This window comes from Pteronotus mesoamericanus, unplaced genomic scaffold, assembly GCF_021234165.1.
Source record: "Pteronotus mesoamericanus isolate MK-2021 breed Mesoamerican mustached bat unplaced genomic scaffold, CSHL_Meso_final scaffold_21, whole genome shotgun sequence".
Lineage (NCBI taxonomy): Eukaryota > Metazoa > Chordata > Mammalia > Chiroptera > Mormoopidae > Pteronotus > Pteronotus mesoamericanus.
The window spans coordinates 25,749,909-25,774,471 of NW_026555310.1; the positions used below are offsets into that span (position 1 = coordinate 25,749,909).

General features: G+C 34.9%; 1 protein-coding gene across 1 annotated transcript in view; it reads left to right on the forward strand.

Annotated features, from left to right (window-relative positions):
* Positions 1 to 24,269, forward strand: part of SLC15A5 (solute carrier family 15 member 5) — an 80,562-nt gene extending 56,293 nt beyond the window's left edge. The window contains exons 8-9 of the mRNA XM_054590913.1: positions 19,305 to 19,413; positions 24,122 to 24,269. Coding sequence (XP_054446888.1) covers positions 19,305 to 19,413; positions 24,122 to 24,269 — 257 coding nt within the window. The remainder of the gene's footprint in view (positions 1 to 19,304; positions 19,414 to 24,121) is intronic.
* Positions 24,270 to 24,563: the final 294 nt, after the last annotated feature.

Consider the following 24,563-nt stretch of genomic DNA (forward strand, 5'->3'; position numbering starts at 1 on the left):
ATGTCTGAATATTTATTTTGTATCCTGCTATTTTATTGAATTCATTTATTAAGTCTAGTAGCTTTTTGGTGGAACTTTTAGGTTTCTCCATATACCATATCATGTCATCTGCAAATGAGTTTTACTCCTTCCTTTTCAGTTTAAATGCCTTTTATTTCTTCTTTTTTTTTCACATTGCTTTGGCTAGGTCTTCCAGTACATTGCTGAATAAGAGCAGTGAAAGAAGACATCCTTGTCTTGTTTTTGATCCTAAGAGAAATGCTTTTAGTTTTTGCCCATTGAGTATGATGTTGGCTGTAGGTTTGTCAGATATGGCCTTTATTACATTGAGGTATGCTCCCTCTACTCCCACTTTGCTGAAGGGTTTTTTAAGTCATAAATGGATTTTATCAAATGCTTTTTCTACATATAGTCATATGATCATATGGTTTTTATCTTGTATTTTATGTGGTGCATCATGTTTATTGATTTATGGATATTGTACCAACCTTGAATCCCTGGAATAAATTCCACTTGATCATGGTGTATGATTTTTTTAAGTGTATTGCTGGATCCAGTTTGCTAATATTTTGTTGAGTATTTTAGCATCCATGTTTATCAGGAATATTGGCCTATAATTTTCTATCCTGCAATGTCTTTTCTGTTTTTGCAATTAGGATAACGCTGGCCTTGTAAAATGAGCTTGAGAGTCTTCTCTTCTCTGGAAGTTTATGGAATAATTTGAGAAAGATAGGTGTTAATTCTTCTTTGAATGTTTCATAAAATTCACCTGTGGAGCTATCCCATCCAGGACTTTTGTTTGTTGGAAGGTTCTTTTATTATTATTATTACTTTAATTTCAATGGTTGTAATCTGTCTATTCAGATTCTCTGATTCTTTCTGTTCAGTTTTGGATGATTGTGTATTTCTAGGAATTTATTCATTTCTTCCAGATTGTCCAATTTGCTGGCATATAGTTGTTCATAATATTTTCTTACAATCCTTAGTATTTCCTTGGTGCCAATTTTTACTTCTACTCTTACATTTCTGATTTTATTTACCTGGGTCCTCTCTCTTTTTTTCTTGAATAATCTAGTCAGAGTTTTTTCTTTTGTGCAAAGAACCAGTTTATGGTATCATTGATCTTCTGTTTTGTTTTTTAGACTCTATTTTGTTTATTTCTGATCTGATCTTTATTATTTCTTTCCTTTCACTCACTTTGCACTGTGTTTGTTGTATTTTTTCAAGACACTTTAAGTGAAAAGCTAGATTGAGTTTTTTGGTTTTTTTTTTATTGTGGTGACACAGGTTAACAATATTACAAAGGTGCCGGGTACACTATTCCACAACACATCATCTGTACACTGTATTGTGAATTCGCTGCCCCAACTAAAGTCCCCATCTATCACCACTTATCCCCCCTATGCCCATCTTCACTCCTCCTCATCCATCCCTCCCAGGAAATCACAACTCTGTTTTTCATTTTCATGATTTTTTTCTTTACATAGGCCTGTATACTAATAATTTCCCTCTTAAGGCTGTTTTCACTGTGTCCCATAGATTTTGGGTTGTTGTGTTCCCATTTTCATTTGTTTCCAGGTATCTTTTGAATTTTTCCTTGATTTCATTGTTAACTCATTTATTGTTTGCTGATATGTTATTTAGCCTCCATGTCTTTGTGTATTTTTCAGCTTTATTTTTCTTGTGATTGATTTTCTTGTGTTCAGAGAAGATGCTTGATATGATTTTAATCTTTTAAGATTATTGAGATTCTTTTTATCTTAACATGTGGTCTCTCCTAGAAACTGTTTCATGCACACTTGAAAAGAATGTATATCCTGTGGTTTTGGGTTGAAGTGCTCTGAAGATACCTATTAAATCCATCAAATCTAATGTATCATTTAAGGTCATAAATGTAAGGTCTTAAAGCCCCTACTATGACTGTATTACCCTCAATCTTTCCCTTTATGCCCATCAAAATTTGTTTTACATATGTAGGTGCTCCAATGTTGGTGCATAAGTGTTTACAAGGGTTATATCTTCTTGTTGGACTGCTCTCTTTACATTATGTAGTGTACTTCTTTGTCTTTTACTATAGCCTTTATTTTAAAGTCTATTTTTTTCAGATATAAGTATTGCTGCTTCAGATTTTTTTCCTTTCTATTTGCATGAGACATCTTTTTCCTTCCTTTACTTTTAGTCTACGTGTATCTTTCATTCTGAGTTGAGTCTCTTGTAGATAGCATATATATGGGTCTTATTTTCTTATCCATTCTGTAAATCCCTAGTTATCAGACTCCTCTTCAGCTCTTCTTCAGTTGGTCATTCAGGATAATTGACCTATAATTTCGTTGTAATTCCAGTTTGGTCCTGGGAGGAGGTGAGTGTAGCTTTCACTTTGCTGCCATCATGCATCTTACCCATTCATTTTTTAATATGTTAAATTTGACATACTTCTTTGACATCCAAATAGAAATATCTAGAGCTCTGGATAAAGATCTGGGTCAGGTATATAAATATGAATCTTTGACACAAAAATAGTATTTGAACCCATGGAAATGAATGAAATTTCCTAGAGAGAATATTAAGAATGAGGAGAAAAAGGAGCCCAGGACCTAGACCTGAGAAACCTCAATGTTAGAGGTTAGATAGAGGAGAAATGGTCTGCCAAAGAATGAAAATTAGCAATCAGAGATGTGGGAGAAATATACTTATGTACATGTGTATGTAGATACATATATTTCACTGAAGACTAAGAGAGGGCTTTTTCAAGCAAGAAGTGAAAAATTGTGTTAAATACCACTGTGAGATCAAATAGAATGAAGAATGAAAAATATTCATAGATTTAGCAGCATTATGATCACTAATAACTTTAGTAAGAGTCACTTCAGTGGTGAGAGGGAAATGAAAACCAAATTGCAGTAGGGAAAAAATATCTAGTAAGTGAGGAAATAAAGGTATTGCATATAAATACCTCTTTTGAAAAACCTGGTTCTGAAGTTTTAAGAGATAAAATGGTGGCTAAATAGGGATGTAAAAAGATTTGCCAGAGTTAAGCAAATAAAAATACAAGATGCTCAGTTACACTGACCTTCAGGTACACAATGAATAATTTTTTTATCTAACTACATTCCGTGAAATATTGTAAACTAACTATAAACAAAAAATTATTTGTGCAATATTCAGGGCATGCTTATCTTAAAAATATAATATACTGTTTTTCTAAAGTTCAAGTGTAACTGTGAATCCTGTATTTTGTCAGTGAAGCTTAGATGTGGGTTCAAGATAGTTTCTTATTTTGAGAGACCTTGAGCATATGTAAGTGATGAAAATATCTGGAGAAGTTGAAAATGCAAGTTAAAGAAGGAAAATTGACTTACCAAAGAATGGATACTTCTTTTCTGTATTGAAACAGAGAGAAAGGAGAGGATGGTGCTGTTGTAAGTAGATGTGTAGTTCTGGTTTTGGAAAGACGTTGGACCCTTCTTTTTAAAGCTCCCAATTTTCTTTGAGAGCAAAAGGGGATTAGAATAAAAAAGAATAGGAAGAACAGAGGAATATAAACGACTTATTGCAAAAGTGAGCAAGGCTGATTTAGAAGAGAAGTGTTAAGACTACTGGCAGTGTTGAAGGTCTGGTTAATGCTGGTGATAATGAAGAGTAATACCAAACTACCTGACACATGATTTTGCCCAGTGATATTCAGGTGCTCAAGGCAGGTATGAAGCTGCCTGGTAGATTTTTAAATGGTCTAAAGGTTATAAGATGCAGGAAGAAAGGTACTAACTCTACTCTTACAGTAATCTGGGGTAAATCTTATAGGTCATTCCTTTCCAAATATTAAAAAGAGAGAGAGAGAGAGAGAGAGAGAGAAAAGTTTCCTTCTCAAATTCTGAAATTAGTAAGTCGACGTCATTAGCTAACTGGAGTTGCAAATAAGAGAATAGACTGTACAAACAAGCAGATATTGGGCAAAATTAGTTCCTGCTATATCCATAATGTGATTTAAATTAAATATTTTCCAATTTAAATAGCTTCACTTAGAGATTGACTTATTAATTCAGTTCACAAGTACATACTGGGTTCCTACTATGTGCAAGTACTGAATTAATACCAAGCCTGATGTTTAATTAACAAGAAGAACCTTATAGAAATAGTTGACACTCAAATTAATATCAGATATATTCATTTGACTAATGCTATTACAATTACAGTTCATAGCTAATGACATTATCGGGCTATTATCACAAAGCATTACCTCTCTTCTAAAACTCATTTCCATGATAATTCATTGAAATCATCATGAGAACACACTATCTTGATGGGTTTTTACCTCCCAGTGCTCTTCAAGGGAAGGAACTCAGTATAAGGAAGCTTATTATCCCAAATATCACCGGTGCCCTTTCTCTGTACAGTTCAGGTGAACAATGCATAGCAATTTCTCGAGAATTTTGAAAGGCATAGTGTCCCTTCCCGGAAACAGCAACTTGACTTTATTTTAATCCACAATTCCCAAGGAATGGAAATGCAAATTAAATCTCCACACAGACATTGTTATGAGAGGAAAATATTGAGCTCCTGCAAATTTGGGACCCAATCTCAGTTCACCCATTTTACTCAATACATATTTATCCCGTCTCCTTTACAAGGCTTTGGGCATACAGCTCAGGCTTTCCGTGCCTCTGTTTCCTCGTCTGTAAACTGAAGGAGATAATCTGAGTACTTATTAGATAAATATGAAAAAATGATAGAAAAGTCAGAGTAGAATATAGTTGTTAAGTATTATTTCCTTCAGGTATCATGAAAATTAATGTGTTTTAAAAATTAACTCAGGTAGGAGAGCTATGAATCTCAAATGAAGCATTTAAATCAGGTTACTGAAAGGAGGAAGGAAAGAAATTAACATTTATTAAGTGTCAGTTATACGCAGACCTTACTATATGCATTTCACAAAGATATTATTTCATTAAATCTTTACAACAGTTCTTTGGTGGTAGATATTTGTAGCCCCATCATATATAGGAGAGGAAAGTGAGCTCAGAAAGTTATATAAGTTGCCTAAATCATACAGCAATGGTGAATTCCTGATACGGAAGCTCTTTTCACTGCCCAGCGTTTATTTCCCGTGGCAGCACAAGCACATCCACCCTGGAGAGTGACTGTTACATCTTTTTAATTGTATAGTTTTTCACTCCCAAGCAAAAAGCAAAGCTGTGTCCAAAATAAAGCAAGTTATAAAATCCATTTCAATTTTATCTCAACAATTTTGGATTATTGATAAATACCAGCACCACGAAAAAATAACTTTAAAAAAAGAAAACTAATGAAGTTCGAAGGAAATAATTGCTTACTATGTCCAACTATTATTTGAAAGATTCCAAGAGTCACATTGGAAGATTTTCAAACTTCCATTACATTCAAAATAAAACAGTAATTAGTAAAAAAGAGGAAGTATTGTTTTTTCCTCTAAAAAGAGATGGCAGAAATCTGCCTTAAATCAAAAGCAATATGCAGTAGCCCTGAAAATAATGACATGTATGCTTGAGGTGAACACACAGTATACTGAAATGAATGAATCTTAGGGTTTGGAATCAACAGTTATTGTTACTTTGTGGTATCATGATTTCCAAAAGAACATTTTAAGATAGTTTCATCAATAGCACAGAACTTCCAAGTTACAGTGTTGAAGCTGTAATTCAGGACTTCAATTGCTGAAGACGAATTGGTTGTGATGGAAAAACATCTTTTTCTGTTGTTTTATAAGAAAATTTAATTTGCCTTTCCCTTCTTAAGAAATGTTTAGGGTGTTTCCAATTTTTCAATGCTATAAATATTTCTAATTACTATAATTCTTTTGTATGATCTTTAAATACATCCCTCATTGTCTCCTTGAAATAAATCCTGGAAATGGGATTACTTTTTCAGAGACAAGTTAGTAAGAAACTAGGAAAACTCCCTGGCAAGTGGAATGAGGAAACTGAGACAAATAGTTGAGCAAATGGCCAGACAGCTGAGCAATTAGTAGCCAACTAATAAATCACAAGACCCTATCCTCCCTAACTGGATATGCAGAAGAGCAAATGGTTTAAATCCTCATAGTCAGGGAGATGGAGAACAAAAACCAGTTAGTCCAGGCTAATCCAAGATGAAGAAAAGAGAATGATGCTAAAACTCATTATACCATCATTATAATGAAAATTAACACCACAAGTAAAAGGGAACTTGAGAGGGACAAAAACTATGACTCTTCTGAAAGGACCATATTCTGAACAAGACCCCTTCCCAACCAGAAGGCAGAGTCTGAATTTAGCACCACAAAGCTTGGAGACAGCCCCTCACCCCCAGAAACACATAAAATCCCAAGAACTAACTGACCGCATGCCCAACTCACTGGAACCACATTAGCCAGAGCTAACTTGTACTTTTTAGAACAAGAAATTGAAATTTGTAATGATATAGACATTTTTATTTTTTTCCATTGACAGAACAGGAATGCTTGATCACATCCTTTGCCCATTTTTCCTTTGGTAGACTTGTATTTGTTTTTTGTTGTGTTTTGTTTTGTTTTTTGCTTTGCTTTAATTTTGGTGGTAGTTATTTACTTTTTAATAATTGTATTATATGTAACAGTTGACATACAATCTTATATTAGTTTCAAGTTTACAACATAGTGATCAGACATTCATATAACTTACAAAGTGATCACCGTGATATCTGATACCGGTGTGATACCATACATAGTTATTGTAATATTATTGGTTATATTCTCTATGCCATACTTTACATTCCCATGGCTATTTTTATAACTAGTAATTTGCACTTCTTGCTCTTCACCTTTTTCACCCATACCCCTAATCCCTCTCCCATGTGGCAACCATCAATTCATTCTCTACAAGCTTATTTCAGTTATGTTTATTCATTTATTTTATTTTTTAGATTCCACATGTAAGTGAAATCATAACGCATTTGTCTTTCTCTGTTTGACATATTTCACTTAGCATAGTACCCTCTAGGTCCATCCATATTATCATAAATGGCAAGATTTCATTATTTTTTATGGTTGAGTAATATTTCATTGTATATTCATATCACTTCTACTTTATCCATTTGTCATCAACGGGCACTTAAGTTGTTTCCCTATCTTGACTATTGTAAATAATGCTGCAATGAACATAGGGGTGCATATATCTTTCTGAATTACTGTTTTGGATTACTTTGGATAAATATCCAGAAATAAAATTGCTGGGTCATATAGTAGTTCTATTTTTAATTTTTTGAGGACCATACTGTTTTCCATAGTGGCTGTACCAATTTGCACTCCCACCAACAATACACAAGGACTCTCTTTTCTCCACATTTCATCACGTGTTTTTTTATTGGTTTACATATTATTTACACATTAAGGATATTGTCATTTAGTCCTATTTATTGCTAATATTTTCCAACTTTTAATTCACCTTTTAATTTTATAGATGAGTTTGTCTTACACAATTTTGCTGACCAGTGTAATAAAATCTATGAACCATTTTCATTGTGATTAATTTTATTACAATTATCTGTCATTGTGGAATTTTAGTAGTTTAATATTTTGAATATATTTTTTCACCCATGTGTACTTTATTTTTGTGTAAAGCGAGGAAAACATTTATTCACTTAATGTAACCAAGTTTTACAACATAATTTGATATATGTTGTAAAAGTTAGATATATGTTGTAAAAGTTAGTAAAAAAGTTAGTTGCAAAAATATTACACAAATATGCACCATATGGAATGAAACCAATTAGTTAATGATGTATACTTTAATATGGTCTTAGCTCTCAGGTGATCTTAAGACTGTTCCAGAGATATCTTTGTCTTACTCCTTTCAGCTGCCACTTGATTTTAACTTAGTATCATCCTATTTTTATTTATTATACTTTGGTGATTTAAATTACATATCAGGTATTCATAATCATACTTCTCCTTATGGTTTAGTCTTCAGTAACAAAGACAATATTTTCTATCTTTTATTTATAAACTAAAAAAATTATATTTCCAGATGAATTTTAGAATGATTTTATCAGTTTTCCCAAATCTTATTTTTAATAAGTAAAACTTGCTAGTTTATTTTAGAAAATAAAACTTTTTACAATATTTAGTGCTTCATCTACATCTATGACATAAGTTTTTTATTTATTCAATGTTTAAAAATTCAAGATTTTCTTCTCTTTGTATAGATCCTGAACATTTGTTGTCAGAGTTATTGTAGGAATTTTATGCTCATTTTCTTTTTGCTGTTGTGAACTGAATCATTTCCCCTCATTACAGCTCACTGAGATAATCACTGTTATATAAGAAGATTATTAATGTTTGTCTTCATCTTGCATTGAACTTTTTAAACTTCCTTAGTAAATTTATGAGAGTATTTTAGTTAATCTTTTAGACTTAGAGCAAAATTATTTAATCTTAAATATAACTTATTATCCATATTTCTAATATTAACTCCTATGTTTTGTGTCATTATTAGGACACAGAACTTCTATAGCAATTTTAATACCAGAAGACTATCACATTTTATCTTGCTCATGATTAAGAGCTCTTATTTTTCTATGAAGCATATTTGTAGATTTATAAAGATAATTTTAAAGGATATTCTTTAGCATAAGAAAATTTCTATTTCTTGTTTTCTGAGATTTAAACAAATCAGGTTAAATATTCTCGAATGCTTCTTAAACAATTCTTGAGATCGCCTTTTGATTTTCTCACTGCTCCTGACATTATAGTATGTTTAATTAATAGATTTTTCAATATTAAATCATCTTTACCTACAAGGAATAAATAATACTTGGTAGCATCAATACTTGATGATCTTTTTGCTACACTCTGGAAAGATTCATTTCTTTCATGAAAATTAAAAGGTACAGTCAGGACCTAATGTCTGTTTTGAAGATAATTCTGTGTAATTTATCCCCACTATTTTTTGCTACTAAGATTTTTTATTTCTTCTTCATTCAGTTTTGGCAAGTAATGTTTTCATAGGTAATTATCCTATTTCTATAATATTTTTGACACTAATATAGAATCACAGCTAAACCCTTTTGTTATGTATTCTAAACAGATTTGTCAAAGGTTTCTGTCGTTACATTTTTTCTGTAATGAATAAGCTCTTAGAACTATGAAATCTAATATACTTTAATATATTGACTCTCTATTCTCATCTTTATTTCCTTTCATTTAATTTCCCTTATACTTGTTTTATTTGTTTTTCTAATTTTTTTGTGTTTAATGTTGAGTCCATTTATTTTCAATCTGTTAAAAAACAAGACTCAATAAGTAAATTTGAATATCTAATTTGTTTTATTCAATGAATCATGAATTCAGGCAGCATCCCATCTAGCAGATAGAAAGAATCTCTATGGAGCTGTTCAGAATGGAAGACTTTCTCAGGGAGAAAGGGGTGAGACAAAAAAGTAGCAAAAGAAAAGAAAGAATTGTTTCAGACAAAGTCACCTTCTTTTGGAGGAAGGGTAGGAGTCTATCATGCAGATTATCTACTTAATACTGGTCAGGAAATTGCTGATTGACTGGTTAAAGGTCAGATTCCTAAGAGAACCACAATTAAGCCTTGGTTTGCAGATCTGGAGCAAATGACTCCACTTTGGGTCTTTGGGGTTTTGTGGTTGTGTGTGTGTGTGTGTGTGTGTGTTTAACAATTCTAACTTTAAAATTACAAATATATGTGCTTTAAATGTAACTCTGAGTAGAACTTATATCTATAACCCTAAAATTTGTAAATGCAATTTCCTCATTTTCATTGTTTTCTAAATACTTTGCAATTGTTTTTATTTCCTCTTTGACCAGCTATAGTTCATACTTGACCATCACAGGTATGAACTGCACTGGTCCACTTATACATGATTTTTTTTTAATAAACACAAGTTGGCCCTTTCTATTCTTTAGTTTTGCATCTGCAGATTCAACAAACTGTAGAGGCAAAACAATATTTTCCACCTGCAATAGGGAATCCAAGGACACAGAGGGCCTACTGTGTGTGTTATTCTATGCCAGTTTGTATAAAGGATTTGAGCATCCATGGATTTTGGTATCTGTGGGGGTCATGGAAACAGTCACCATGGATACCTAGGGCCAACTGTAGTTAAATTTTTGGGGAGTCCAAAAAATTACCTGTCAATTTTTTGTTGCAAAGGAAGTCAGCACCCCTAACTCCCACAATGTTCAGGGGCCAACTGTATTTAGAAGCAGTACCTTCAATTTCTAGGATATTTGGTTTGTTATTAATATTATTGGGTTGGCCCAAAAGTCTGTATGGTTTTTTCGGTAATATAAAAAACACATTTTTCATTTTCACCAATAACTTTATTTATTTGCATATTTTGAGTATGTCAGTTATCTCCCGCATGGTAGAATGTTGATTGTTCCCAATTAATGTCTCGACTTGATCACTATCAACTTCAACGGGGAGCATTGTCCAGAGAAAAATATCCAGCACGAAACTTCACAAACCACTTTTGACAAGTTTGATCAGTCACAGCACCTCCTCCATTCACTACACAAATCTTTTTCTTTGCATTTCAGTTGCATTTTTACCTTTCTTGAAATAATAAAACATAATATGCCAAAAATGTTCCATATTTTCTTTCTTCTTCAATATTTTATATATATTTTATTGATTATGCTATTACAGTTGTCCCATTTTTTCTCCCCTTTATTCCTCTCCACCCTGAACCACCTCACCCCCTAGCATAGCCCCCCTCCTTAGTTCATATCCATGGGTTGTGCACATAAGCTCTTTGGCTTCTCCATTTCCTACACGATTCTTAATCTCCCCCTGCCTATTTTGTACCTACTATTTATGCTGCTCATTCCCTGTATCTTTTCTCCCATTCTTCCCCCTCCCCCTCCCCTCTGTTTTATTGTTCATAGTTTTGATCTTCATTTTCTTAGGTAAGTCCCCTTAACATTTCACATAATAAGGGCTTGGTGTTGATGAACTCTTTTAACTTTCCCTTATCTGGGAATACTTTATCTGCCCTTCCATTCTAAATGATAGCTTTGCTGGATAGAGTAATCTTGGATGTAGGTCCTTGCTTTTCATGACTTTGAAATCTTGCCAACCCCTTCTCACCTGCAAGGCTTCCTTTGAGAAATCAGCTGATGAACTTATGGGAACTCCTTTGTAGGAAACTTTGTCTCATTTTCTCTTGCTACTTTTAAGATTCTCTCCTTATGTTTAATCTTGGATAATGTAATTATAATGTGCCTTGGTGTGTGCTTCCTTGGGTCCAACTTCTTTGGGATTATCTGAGCTTCCTGGATCTCCTGGATCTCCTGGAAGTCTATTTCCTTGGCCAGATTGGGGAAGTTCTCCTTCATTATTTTTCCAAATAAGTTTTCAATTTCTTGTTCTTCCTCTTCTCCTTCTCGCACCCCTATGATTCGGATGTTGGAACATTTCAAGTTGTCCCAGAGGTTCCTAAGCCTCTCATTTTTTTTGAATTCTTGTTTCTTCATTCTGTTCTGGTTAAATGTTTATCTCTTCCTTCTGCTCCCAATCATTGATTTGAGCCCTGGTTTCCTTCCCTTTACTGTTGGTTCCCTATATATTTTTGTTTATTTCACTTTGCATAGCCTTTACTTTTTCCTTCATTTTGCAACCATACTCAACCAATATAGGAAGCATCCAGATTACCGGTGTTTTGAACTGTGTGTCTGATAGGTTGGCTATCTTTTCATCACTTAGTTCTATTTTTGGAGCATTGATCAGTTCTTTCATTTGAGCTATATTTCTTTGTCTCCAGGTACCTGTTACGTTGGGAGGGGCGGATCCTTAGGTATCTGCCAGGGTGGGGCAACCCAGGTCACTGTGTGATGCCCTCTGTTGGGGAGGGATCCAAGAGGGAACAATGTTACTTGCTCAGCTCTCAGCAGGCTTTCCGTCCTTTCCCATGCTACCCACAAGCAAATCGGGCCCTTCTGGTGCTGATTCCTGGGTGGGTGCGTTTGTGTACATTCTAGGACCCCATGGGTCTCTCCAACAGACTTTCCTGTGAGGCTGGGAGTTGCTCTTGCTGCCACAACCCCCACAGGTTTTTACCTCCCCAGGTTCTGAGGCTTTCTTTTCCTGCACTGGAACCCTGGATTGTACAGTCTGTCTCACTCCCTAGCTGTTCCTCTGGTGTATCCACACGCAAATGTGGGACCACCCAGTCTGCCAGCTGCCACCTTGCCATGCATCTTCTCTGACCTGGCTGCCCATCTCCACCCCTTCTACCAGTTTGAATGAATGTTTCTTCTTTAGCTCCTTGATACAGTTTGATTTTCTGGCAGTTCTGGTTATTTTTTGTTTTTTAAATTTGTTGTCCTTCTTTTGGTTGTACAAGGAGGCAAAGTGTATTTACCTAACGCCTCCGTGTTGGCCAGACTCTTCCATCTTCAATGGTAAAATGGCTACACAAAAATTCACCAATTCTGATAATTTTTTTAAATGCATGCTGATATGACAGCTGTCACAATATAATCTAACAAAATTGTTTAGAATGAAGTTAGAGACAACTAAGTGCTGGTAGAGCTCTTTAATGGAAAAAGGCAGAAGAACTTTTTGGCCAACCCAATATTTAAAGCTCTATAAAAGAGTATATTCTCTTTTTGTACTAAACAATGTAATCTTTATTAAACTATTATAAATCATATTACTCTAATTCCCTACATTTTATGTTTTGCTTGTTTTATCAAAACCTGATCCAAGTGTGATATATTCATCAGAATTGTTTAACATGGTTTTGTCCTTGTGTTTCCAACACATTTTGTTATGTTTTCACTACTTACATGTTCTTTGACTTTTCTTCCATTTGGATTATAGTTTTTATCAATATAAAAAGACCCTCAGTGTCCCTAAGACATGGTTTTTCCAACGAATTCACTTTTGCCTAAAATTAGTATTTTCTATTTTGGTTTTGTCATTCCCTTATCTGTTCCTCATTCTATTTATTGTTATTATTAATTATTATTATTATTACCACCTCTGTCATTTTGTTTTAGATGTGTTTTTGGTAAGCAACAGTTATTGGGTTGGCCAAAAGTTATTTTGTTTTTCTCTGTAAGGTGGCTCTAATAGCTCTTAGTTGTCTTTAACTTCATTCTAAATCATTTTGTTAGATTGTATTGTGACAGCTGTCATATCAGCATGCATTTAAAAAAATTATCAAAATTGGTGAATTTTTGTGTAGCCATTTTACTATTGACGATGGAAGAAAATACGGAACATTTTCGGCATATTATGTTTTATTATTTCAAGAAAGGTAAAAACACAACTGAAGTGCAGAAAGAAAAGATTTGTGCAGTGTATGTACGAATGGAGGAGGCGCTGTGACTGATCAAACATGTCAAAAGTGGTTTGTGAAGTTTTGTGCTGGATATTTTTCTCTGGACAATGCTCCCCAGTCAGTAAACCAGTTGAAGTTGATAGCAATCAAATTAAGACATTAATTGAGTATATGTACCATAATTTTTTGATCCAGTCATCTACTGATGGGCATTTAGGTTGCTTCCAACATTTGGCTATTGTAAATTGTGCTGCTATGAACATTGGGGTGCATAGGTTCTTTTGTATTGGCGTTTTGGTGTTCTCAGGGTATAGTCCCAGCAGGGGAATCGCTGGATCAAAAGGCAGTTCCATTTGCAGCTTTCTGAGGAAATTCCACACTGCTTTCCATAGTGGCTGCACCAGTCTGCATTCCCACCAACAGTGGACTAGGGTTCCCTTTTCTCCACAGCCTCGCCAGCACCTGTTGTTTGTGGATCTGTTTATGATGGCCATTCTGACCGGTGTGTGGTGGTACCTCATGGTGGTTTTGATCTGCATTTCTCTGATGGCTAGTGATGCTGAGCATCCTTTCAAATACCTCTGGGCCCTCTGTATCTCCTCCTTAGAAAAGCATCTGCCCAGGTCCTTTGCCCATTTTTTGATTGAATTATGGTACATATACACAATGGAATACTATGCAGCAGAAAGAAAAAAAGAAGTACTAAACTTTGCGACAGCATGGATGGAACTGGAGAGCATCATGCTAAGCGAAATAAGCCAGGGGGCGAAAGACAAATACCATATGATCTCACCTATAAGCGGAACCTAACCAACAATGCAAAGAAGCAAGGAAAATATGACCAGCAACACTGAAAGGAAAAGAAATCAACAGAGACAAGAGGGAAGCGGGGGGCAGGGAAAGGGAAGGGAAGGGGAAAGTCAAGGAACATATAGCAAGGACTCATGGACAAAACCAAAGAAGAGCTGAGGGAGGGAAGGTGGGAGGGGGCAAGGGAAAGAGGTGGGGGGAAGGCAGAGACAAATGTATTTAAAAAGTAAATAAATTAATAAAAAAAAAGACATTAATTAAGAACAATCAATGTTCTACCATAGGGGAGATAACTGACATATTCAAAATATGCAAATCAAAATCAATAAAGTTATTGGTGAAAATGAAAGATGTGTCTTTTATTTTATGGAAAAAACCATATGGACTTTTGGGCCAGCCCAATATAATATGTAGTATAATCAACTTTTTCTTCTTCATATTGGCCTTTTTTCTATTTATTCACCCCCAAAAGAAGAGATTTGCTGAGAGGCAGTATTTACCAACTGAGAATGTGTGTGGATTCTCTTAGCCCTGGTCACTTTCCATATTTTTGCTAAAGCCTTCTGTGAAAGTGCCCCTATTAAAACCCAAGCTACTGCAAGAAGCAGACTACATTAGAGCAACAGCAGCTACCAATATTCTGCCTAGAACCAATATGGGGGCTTCACTGGGGAACAGCGTGAACAAACAGTCTGTAGAAGGCAAGCTTTGTGTTAACAAAACAGTGAGATGACTCTCTGTTTCCTGCAAGAGGATGTGATTGTTGTTTGAGTAACCAAGTGTAGTAGGAAAGTGAAAGCTCTTACATTGAGGACTGACAGGGCAGCTGGTCTGGCTAATAGGGGAACTAGCCCGGGTGCAGAATTTCCCACTGGATGGAAAGCATATCTGATGAGAGCAGGGAAATAAGTTGTTAAGACTCTGGGGCCCTGTGAGGTTCAAAGACATAAAGGTATTATGTAAAATTGTGGGCCTTACAATATAAGGCATAATGTAAGACAGGAATAAAGTATATTCCTCTTTCATATTAGCAACTCTGTGCTGTTTACATAATAGTATCACAACATGGGTAAGTCACCATATGTTTCTCAATCTAATTTCAAAAGCCTCAAACTTGGTGTAAATGATTCTAAGACTTTCACAATAGGTTGAATGTCAATTCTGGGACTTAGGTGGAAATGTTGTTTTAAGTATTTTAGAGGGTATTTGGGGTAAGCTATTTCAAAGTCTGCTGTCCAGACATTTTTAAACTGTTGAGAAGATGCTAAGAAAAGTCATAAAAGCAGTGCAGTTGTAACAGTTGAGGTGAGGGTTCTGCTGAAAGATGCTTCACTTTACCTCTCTGAGCCTTCACCCTTTAACCTGTAAAATACATAAACTACTCTAGATAACCTACAGTCCTTTTGTTTCTAAAATTATCATGATAATTTAAGATAAATAGAAATATTTTATTTAGTATCTATAAGGTCTAATACTCCAGAGTAATCACCTGTTTGCATATCTCCCCTATTAATCTATGAGTTCCTGTTCTTGAGCTTAGAATGTCAATTTCCTGGTACATGAAAATTCCTTCAATGATTTTAAAATGAACAAATAACTACAACTGAACAAGAAATATTTGGGGGACTTCTAAACAAGTCCACATATTTTGTGTGTTACATTGTCTCAATGACCTAAACTTACATTAGTAACTAGCTGGTTATACTATTAAAATATTTAACTAAGTTTCACTGCGAACAACATCACTTATTGATTCTCAGACTCTTTATGTGGCACATTTTCTCATGCTGTAAACCTTCCTATCCATCTCATCTACAGTTTGGAGATTAGTTAGTTCCATTCTAGATCTAAAGTGTTCTCTTTATCTCCTTTTGCAAGGATACTCCTGATTTCACTCAGCTATTAGAAATGTCAGATGAAAAATGGCACAAATGTGAATTACGACAATAAAAGTTTATAAGCTCCTAAAATAAAATTATAGTACCTAAGAGCTGAGTCAACTGACAATGTTAAATGGAACATTTTACAACCAGTCCTGGGATAATGATTAAAAAAAAAAAGGAGCACACAGAACGTGAAGAACTATCTGACAGGAAATGGGCCCAAGATCAAGCTCAGGCTACATGATTTTGGATGAGCCAACTTAAAAGTTAAGATGGGGAGGGGGTAATCTTATGTTTATGGAGCACCTCCTCTGTGTCCAACTGTTGACACCTATTATCTCTTTTACTTCCCATCACAGCTCAGTGAAAGAGGTTTGTTGTCACTTTAGAGAAGGGAAATTGAGGCTAAAGTGGTCAGTTGGACTAATACCCAAGGAAACTTAAGTAATAGACACAATGTTTGACATCAAGTCTTTCTGACTCCATAGCCCATGCTCTTTCTGTAACTTTTTATACCTAATGTTATCTCTTTGCATAGATAGATAATCTTTATATAAATAGAGCAAATTTTAGGTTTTCTAAAGAATATCTCTTCCCAACTTGACGCTAGTGTTTGTTCCATGTTATCAATTCTGGTGATGTCTCTCTTTACCATGTAGTTTTTCATGTAAATTAGCTACACAAAGAATGTTAAATTATCATTAAGTAAGGCAAAAATATAGGGCTAGACCAGAGATCAGCATTAGAAACAAAGCTGAACTCCCAAAAAAATGATATTTAAGAAGGAATATGAGTGTTACCAAGAGTTTGAATAGGTGATATGGCAATCTTTCATTTTATTTTTAAATAACTCCACTCACAAAATGTTTTGTGTAACTTATGAATTTCCACTGCCTTTCTCTAACCTTTCTAGTAAGACATCCTTCTGCCCCCTCCATGCCCGTAATACCAAGTCACCATGCTTCTCATCCGTGCCCACCACAGTGGCCCCAGTGACAGACCCAAGCACACGGGCGTGCCCAGGGGGGCCAGGTGCTGGCTCCCAGCAGGCTAGTATTTGCTGTAATTGCACACTTTCTTAGAAATATTATGCTTTACCTTTAAAGAGCTTACAGAATTTATATTCTTTTCTCTCTTCTGACTTTGTTATACTATAAAGATGGTCTTTTCAATTACTTATTATGGACCAAAATTCATGCTCCAAGAAGAATTAATGTCACGTTAATTCTAAGGCTTTGCAAATTCTGTGCAAACTCCTCTTACTATAGTCAGAGAAACACAGTGATCAAATGATATAATTGTATGACATGCAAAGTGCTGATGTGAAATGAAAAGGGCAGAAATATGATTGGGATGTTAATTCAAGAGTAATAAGAAAATAGGACTGTTTGAATAGGCTTAGCCGGATGGTTTAACTCTTTCTGAAAATGTGTGATATTATCTCAATTTACTTTGGTTTCCACCCCCAACTCCCATTTAAGTACAATTAAATGTTTAGTTTCTACACACACATGCACGTGCACTAAGAGGGTTACAAAATATTCAATAGCCAGATACAGAGGAAAGCATTCAGTGAAACTGCTCCTAAATATCAGATGAAAGCATCATGTCGATATAGCAATAAAACCATAAATTTCTACTGTAATGAAACAGAAATTAATAAAATTGGAAACTAGAACTTACAAAAATAGCTTTAAACTCAATATCACATTTCATTTATAGGTCCAAGACTATGATGGACAAAAGCTAATTTTCATGGTTGATCCATAATAATAGTCATTGAGAAGCTAAATGACAGAGGAGAAACAGCTTTAAATGGGAAGTGGCACAATTAATCACAACTGTCATACTTATGCACTTGCTGACTATCAGCCTTGAACAGAGCATTTAATTCAAATCCCATTTAAAAGTACGCACTGTCAAGGAAGAGGCCAAGAACCATTTTCTAGTTCAGGAAGCAACCCACAACCCACGTGCCAAAGATGGCACTGGAAATCAGGTCTATTGGCATATAGACTGATTGCTCTGGTTCTGCACCTCTCCTCACAACCTATTGTAGGAGCTGTTCCTATGAAAAAAATAAAATGCCAAGAACCTTGACATCTGACTTTTCAAAGACGATCGATTTCTGTTCTCATAATGCATAACATTATTTGGAAATATTCTGCACAGGTAGAACTCCAGTTGAATTTAAGGTCTCTCTATTGTGCTTTTTAAATACCCTTTTAAACATTCTGAAATACTATATATCTGTAATATATACTCAGATCCTGTTGCTGTTTTAAAAGTATTACATAAAAATAAGTGTTGCATATATAATACATATTTCATACAATGTATTAAATCTCAAAACCCACCAAAGAAAAATTAAGTGTGTGTAGAAATAAAGATGGATATATAGATATAGATACTGATATAGATATTGATGTAGATGAAAATAGTTGATGTAGATAGAGACAGAGAGAAAGAGATATAAAGACAGAGATAAAGATATAGAGATTTGGATATGGAATGAGAGAAAGAGAGAGAGTTATAGCAAAGATCCAAAGCAGAAGTCAAAATTTAGGAGCAAAGTAAAAAAAATTACCTTGAATCCTAAATAGTTTCATACATACTTATTTAATAGTTTCATATATACTAGTCCAACAACAGAAGGAAGTATTTAGAAGTATTAAATTGTACTGGCTATGTGAATTTTATAATTTCTTACTTCCCAAAGTGTGTAAGTTATCAAATTGACCCTCCACAATGTATAATTACCATCAGTTCAAAAAATATCTTCCTGTCAACCAGAGATTGCAAGTAATTTGACCGATACTTTGATAAGGTAACACTAGATTTATATAAGTTGTCAAAATAATGTAACATCTGGCATCTACACATATTATCTCACTAACCTTAAAGTTAGCATATGCAACAGACTACCTGGTCATGGTAAATATTTTTCATTCATTTAATATATATTTACTAAACAACCCTTATGTGCCAGCCACTGTTTTACATACTAGAAATGAATAAGACAAAGATCATGCCTGCAAATTAATAGGATAATCAGGGTTGCTTTTACAGTCCAGTTCTTCTGACACCTAAATTGTGTTATGAAAATTAAGTTTTTCTGACCTTGGGGTGTTTTGCTGTCATTTTACTGTTATTTACAGAATTAAATAAATTTTGACGATGAGTTTCAGATGAGCCTTTTTGCTTTGTGGATATTATTGAAGCGAATAAAGCTCTATGAATCGTGGAATGATAAAATATTCTCAGAAACTTACAACTCTGCAGTTGAACAATTACATTTGTTCCAAACAGGCAATTGGTTTCCAAACACATTAAACAAAGGCAATTTAGAAAGCTTCTTCTTCTTGTTGGCATCATTAACGTTGTTGAACATCCTGGGATTCTGGAGTATTTCACAAAGGTAAGTACGTGTGTGGTGAGATGAACAATTTCTGAGTTCATGAAATATTGATCTGGGAACCATCACTGAGCCAACAGGAATCTTGTATGCCATGACTGGACAAATTAGCATATTATACAAATTTAACAGATTATCCAGAGCAAGAAATTCCCATTTAGACTTCACTTTTTTTATCAATCCTTATAACAAAAACAGTGCTTTATTTGATTCTAAAACATTATTTTAAGGCAAACTTTTTTTCTCCATTATATAGTACCACTTTAGAATTAGAAATAACCATATTGGAAATACAAATGAATGAATCATTATCATTAAAAGCAAATATCATTAAATAAATAGCTAGAAATCTAATGATGCTTAAGATTTCGATTCCATTCAGGTCTTTAAATCAGCAGTGACCATTTCAAGGTCAATAACAAACTGGGTAAAATCATTTAGCTAGTCACCCGAGACCATTCAGTGACTTAATATGTTTCACCTACCATTCATCCATTGCCAGTGCACCTCTCTCTCTCTGACATATGCTTGGATGGCTGTGTGCTTTTGAACAAATTGTCTAACATCTCTGAGCCTCTGTCTTCACATACCTAAAAATAAAAACAATAATACAAACCTCTTACAGGCTTTAAGGAGATGAATTTTGATAAAGAACCAAACATAGTATCTATCATAGAGTGGGAACAAAACACACACTCATTTTTCTCACTTCCCTCCATTCATTTGTCTATTTAGTCATATTTATCCCATGCATTGCCACTTCTTCCTTGCCTATATCATTCTTCTATTCATCTAATAAATTTCTTTTGGAACATCAGTCATGTGATAGATACTGCAGTCAACTGGAAGGATACAAAGTCAGAAAGTCAATAATGCATAGTGCCCCATGTGATCCTGCTATCACAGAGTGTGTGGATCAGTATGAGAAAGAGGCAGGAATAATGACAAAATCATACAGATGATATATTGTAGAACTGTACACTTGAAATCTATATATTTTTATTAATGAATGTCATCCCAACAAATTTAATAAAGATAAAATAAATAAAGAGGCAAAAATCAAATGGAAAAGTCTGACTGGCTACATGAATTTTATAATTTCTTACCTTCCAAAGTATGTAAGTTATCAAATTGCCCCTCCACAATGTATAATTTCCCTAAAATTTCTATTTCATTCTTAGATTGAAAATAAAATTAGAAAATGAAAGTCTTGCATAAGGATCCAGCAAAAATGTCCTCAGCTTTGTAGTAAAAATAGAGTCAGCAACAAAAGCTAAAGCTGAAGCAAGACCTTTTTCCCCTCCATCCATGGCCTCCAAACAAGTAACCGGTGCCCATCTGCCAATTCTCACAAACCTGTACTATTCCTCAATTTTTACCTTTTCTCCCGCTGTAAGATTTGACCCCTGTCTTTCTTGAAGAACTTTCAAAGGCTATCATCTAGAGCCAGCCCTGTTGAATTCAGTCCCACAATTTAGCTGTACTAACTTCAGCAAGCTGTTTAACCTTGCTAAACCTTACATTGTTCCTTCATAAAATGGAAACAATAAGAATAGCAATTGTGTCATAAAGTTTTGAGGATGACTAAGTGCTCAGAAAGTTAGCAATATTAATAATATGGCCTCATACTTTGCCTGATACTCTCTTCTTCCTCCTTTTAATTCTTCTTCTAGACTCACGCTGCAGTGTGGCCAATATGACCATGATCACGAGTTGAGTTCAGGTAGAACTAGCATTGGAACCAGAAACTATTAGCTAAGGGATTTACTCACTCATTTAGTCATTCACCCACTCATTCAACTGACATACTTTGCATTGTTCCATGAACTAGAAAAGTATAATTGAAAAAAGGAAAGTACCAGTCTACATGAAGCTAACATTTAGTTCTCAAATTAAAATATATAAGTGTGATTCTTTCTTTGTGGTTGTCAAGCAAATGAGTTACTATAAAGAAATAAGAGATGGTGGAGTGGGATGCAGAGGAGGCAAGAATAAAAATATACAAAGCACCAGAGATTGGAGAAACCAAAGATGAGAAGAGGCTAAATGATATTATAGGGTTTATTTAGAAATGAACCTGATTCTTACTAAATCCTCTTCATCTTCTGTATACTGTCTTTTCTCTTTTTTTGCGGGGTGGGGGGGGAGCACACTTTTTGAAGGAAGGGAAAAAGGAGAGGATGAAACAAGCAAAAAGGAAAAAAATTAATTTTCCATGTGTTGAGCACTGCTGTGTCTTAGGCAGCATGCTAGACACACACATATCTTCATTCAATCTCTACCACCTCTCTGTTACACTGTACTTAAGAAAACTAAAGTGAGAAACTAGATAAATAAATTGAGTGGCCTCACACAACAGAGATTCTGACCCAAGTTTGTGTCTAAAGCCTATATACTTTCTCCTACACTCTGCTGCTTCTAAATTCCATAGACGAGCAGTCTACCCGCTCTCTCTCTCACTCTTTCTCTTCTCTCTCTCTGTCTGTCTCTCTCTTCTCTCTCTTACACACACACACACACACACACACACACACACTGCCTTAACTCTGGTAGGTAGGGAAGAAACCAGTCCCTTCAGTTAAAATAACTATAACCACCACCATCTGTTAATCACTCCACAGGAAAAGAATGGGTGTCACATGTCAGAAGAAAGGAGAGTCTGAAAAATTTGCCTACAGAGATTGAGTAGCTAGAACCAACTATTAGAGCAGAGGCACTCATTGCCTTAAGTATCTGTTGTCCATTGGGATGAAATGGGCCAAGCCAGAAGAGTTAAGCAAGAAACTATATGGAATATTCAAGGTGGAAAAATCAGTGGCTACTGTGAGAAGTGCATGATTACGATTTATTTCTATACGATTGTTATTGTTGAGCACTAACAAACAATAGGTATGCAAAGAAACAGAAGAAAACACAGGTGTCTCAGGGACAGTATTATTGAAACATATTGTTAATGAGTCAGATAGTGTTTGATTGCAATACACATCCAATCACAATCCAATTTTTACCACACCCGAAGGTGTTCAGAACCAGATAACAGTGACACATCTAAGAACAGGGCAGTGCCAAGCTATTCTTGTTCCCAAGACTTTGAGGACAATGGATTAATTATTTTAAAAAAAGCATATTCATCAGTATACAGGTGCCATCAGATCTGTGTTAACACCGGCGTCCACCCTCACCACCAAGTTTATGTTAGCGTGGTGCAATCCTGGTAGAGGTCCTAAAGCCATCCTAATCTTGTCAGGGTCACTGAGTTACCGCCTGAGTACAATTAGGAATTATCTGTAAATGTCAGGCCAGACTTACCTTTTATTTGTACAAAAAAAAAAAAAAAACTCTTTGTATGGAGTCCTCCTCTCAATCAAATCTGAATAGAGCAATGGGGACATATCATACCTGAGGGTTTCCAGGTTGTGGGTAGAGAAAGTATGAAGAAAAAAACTCTTTTTTCTTGCTGAAAAGTATTAGGTAAGCATCTCCATAGTACTTAATACAAATATATAGTCCTTATTAAATGCTAATATTAAAGGGTATTATAGATGTTTCTGGGGAGAGGTGTTTTGTAACAACCCCACTGTCCTTCCAACACTATAAAACACATCTTATCAAGTTGATATCTATTATTGCACTTATTTCATCAATGACACCAGTAATCTTTTGTGCATAACCTGTAACAATCGAAAGCGACATAAGTCAGATACAAATGACCAGTTACGTATGCATATTCTTCTCTTACAGTTCTTTTTTAGCCATGTATTGAGAAAGAAAAGAAGGTAAAATCAGTTTAGGAAACCTTCACAAGTCAAAAACAGATGTCTGATCCTAAAGACATGTATTTGATAGAATTGAACTTATGACCCATATTCATTATGATCATTCAACAAATATACATTGGACATCTGCTATGTACCAGGCACTGGTCAAGGCTCTAGGAATACAGCAGTGAATAAAACCATCTGAAATTCCTATCCTGGAGCTTAGTCAGAAGTGTCCAACAGAACAGCTTGTCTTTAGAGGCAACATGCCATAGGGGGAAAAGGCCAGGAGTCCAAGTAGCAAGTGAGTTCTGATTCCAGACCCCGGCTCTGCCAACTACTATTTACATGAAACCTAAGCAAGTTACCTCACCTCTTAGAACTTGTTTCCCTACCTGTGAGATGGGATGATTCCATCTTTCCAGGACTGTAGTGAGAACTCAGTAAGTCAGGGTGAGTATAGGATTGTACCCTAGCATGGTATTTGGCCCTTACAGGACACTCAGGAAAAGCAGGTTTTTCTTGGGTCAAGGGTGTACATTCTGTTGTAGAAATAAATTCATGTATTTCATCTTCTACAATATTTTCCATACAGTCTCATCACTAAAATTACAAATCCCTACTGCATCTAATAAATCTTTTGTGAGTCCTGGCTGCCATGAAATCTATAACGTGATAGGGTTTCTGACTTCACTGTCGCACTAACAGACTCACTGTGTGTTGTAAAGTAGCGCCATCTAAAGGTCCTTATGAGACACCTTAAGATGCTCTAAAAATCCTTTTGTTGTTTTATAAAGACTGTTCTGGTGAGCAGCGCTCTTAAATAATCATCACTGTTGTGCCTGTATATATGGGCCCATAATAAAAGGTAGACAAGCACAGGAGGAAAGCAAATGATTTATCAAGTCATCTACATCTGGCCCTAAAAAAAGTTTTCTTTCTTTCTTTTTTAGATATTGTAATCTAAATCATTTTAATGCTCAGAACATCAGTGGGAGTAATCTGGAAGAAACACTTCCCCTCCATGAAAAGTCTCTGAAATTTTATGGCAGTACGCAGGAATTTTCTTCAAGTATCGATCTTTGGGAGACAGCCCTATGAAACTATATTTGACTCCACCTGTCTTATGAGAAAAATATTCATTGTTTTCTTCAGCTGAATACTTTATGCATTTTAGTTTGAGCTGATATGTATAAGAATGGCTTTATGAACACTATTTGTGTTCCATATTTACAAAGACTAATTATGACTCCAATAAACTATTATGCTTTTGCATTAATATGCTATGCATTGAAACTAAAAAGTAATTTAAAGTCTAGGTGATTACAACAACAAAGTGACAGTGTCCTATACAGCACAATTTTTTTTACAACTTTTTACTATGGTTTGGCCATT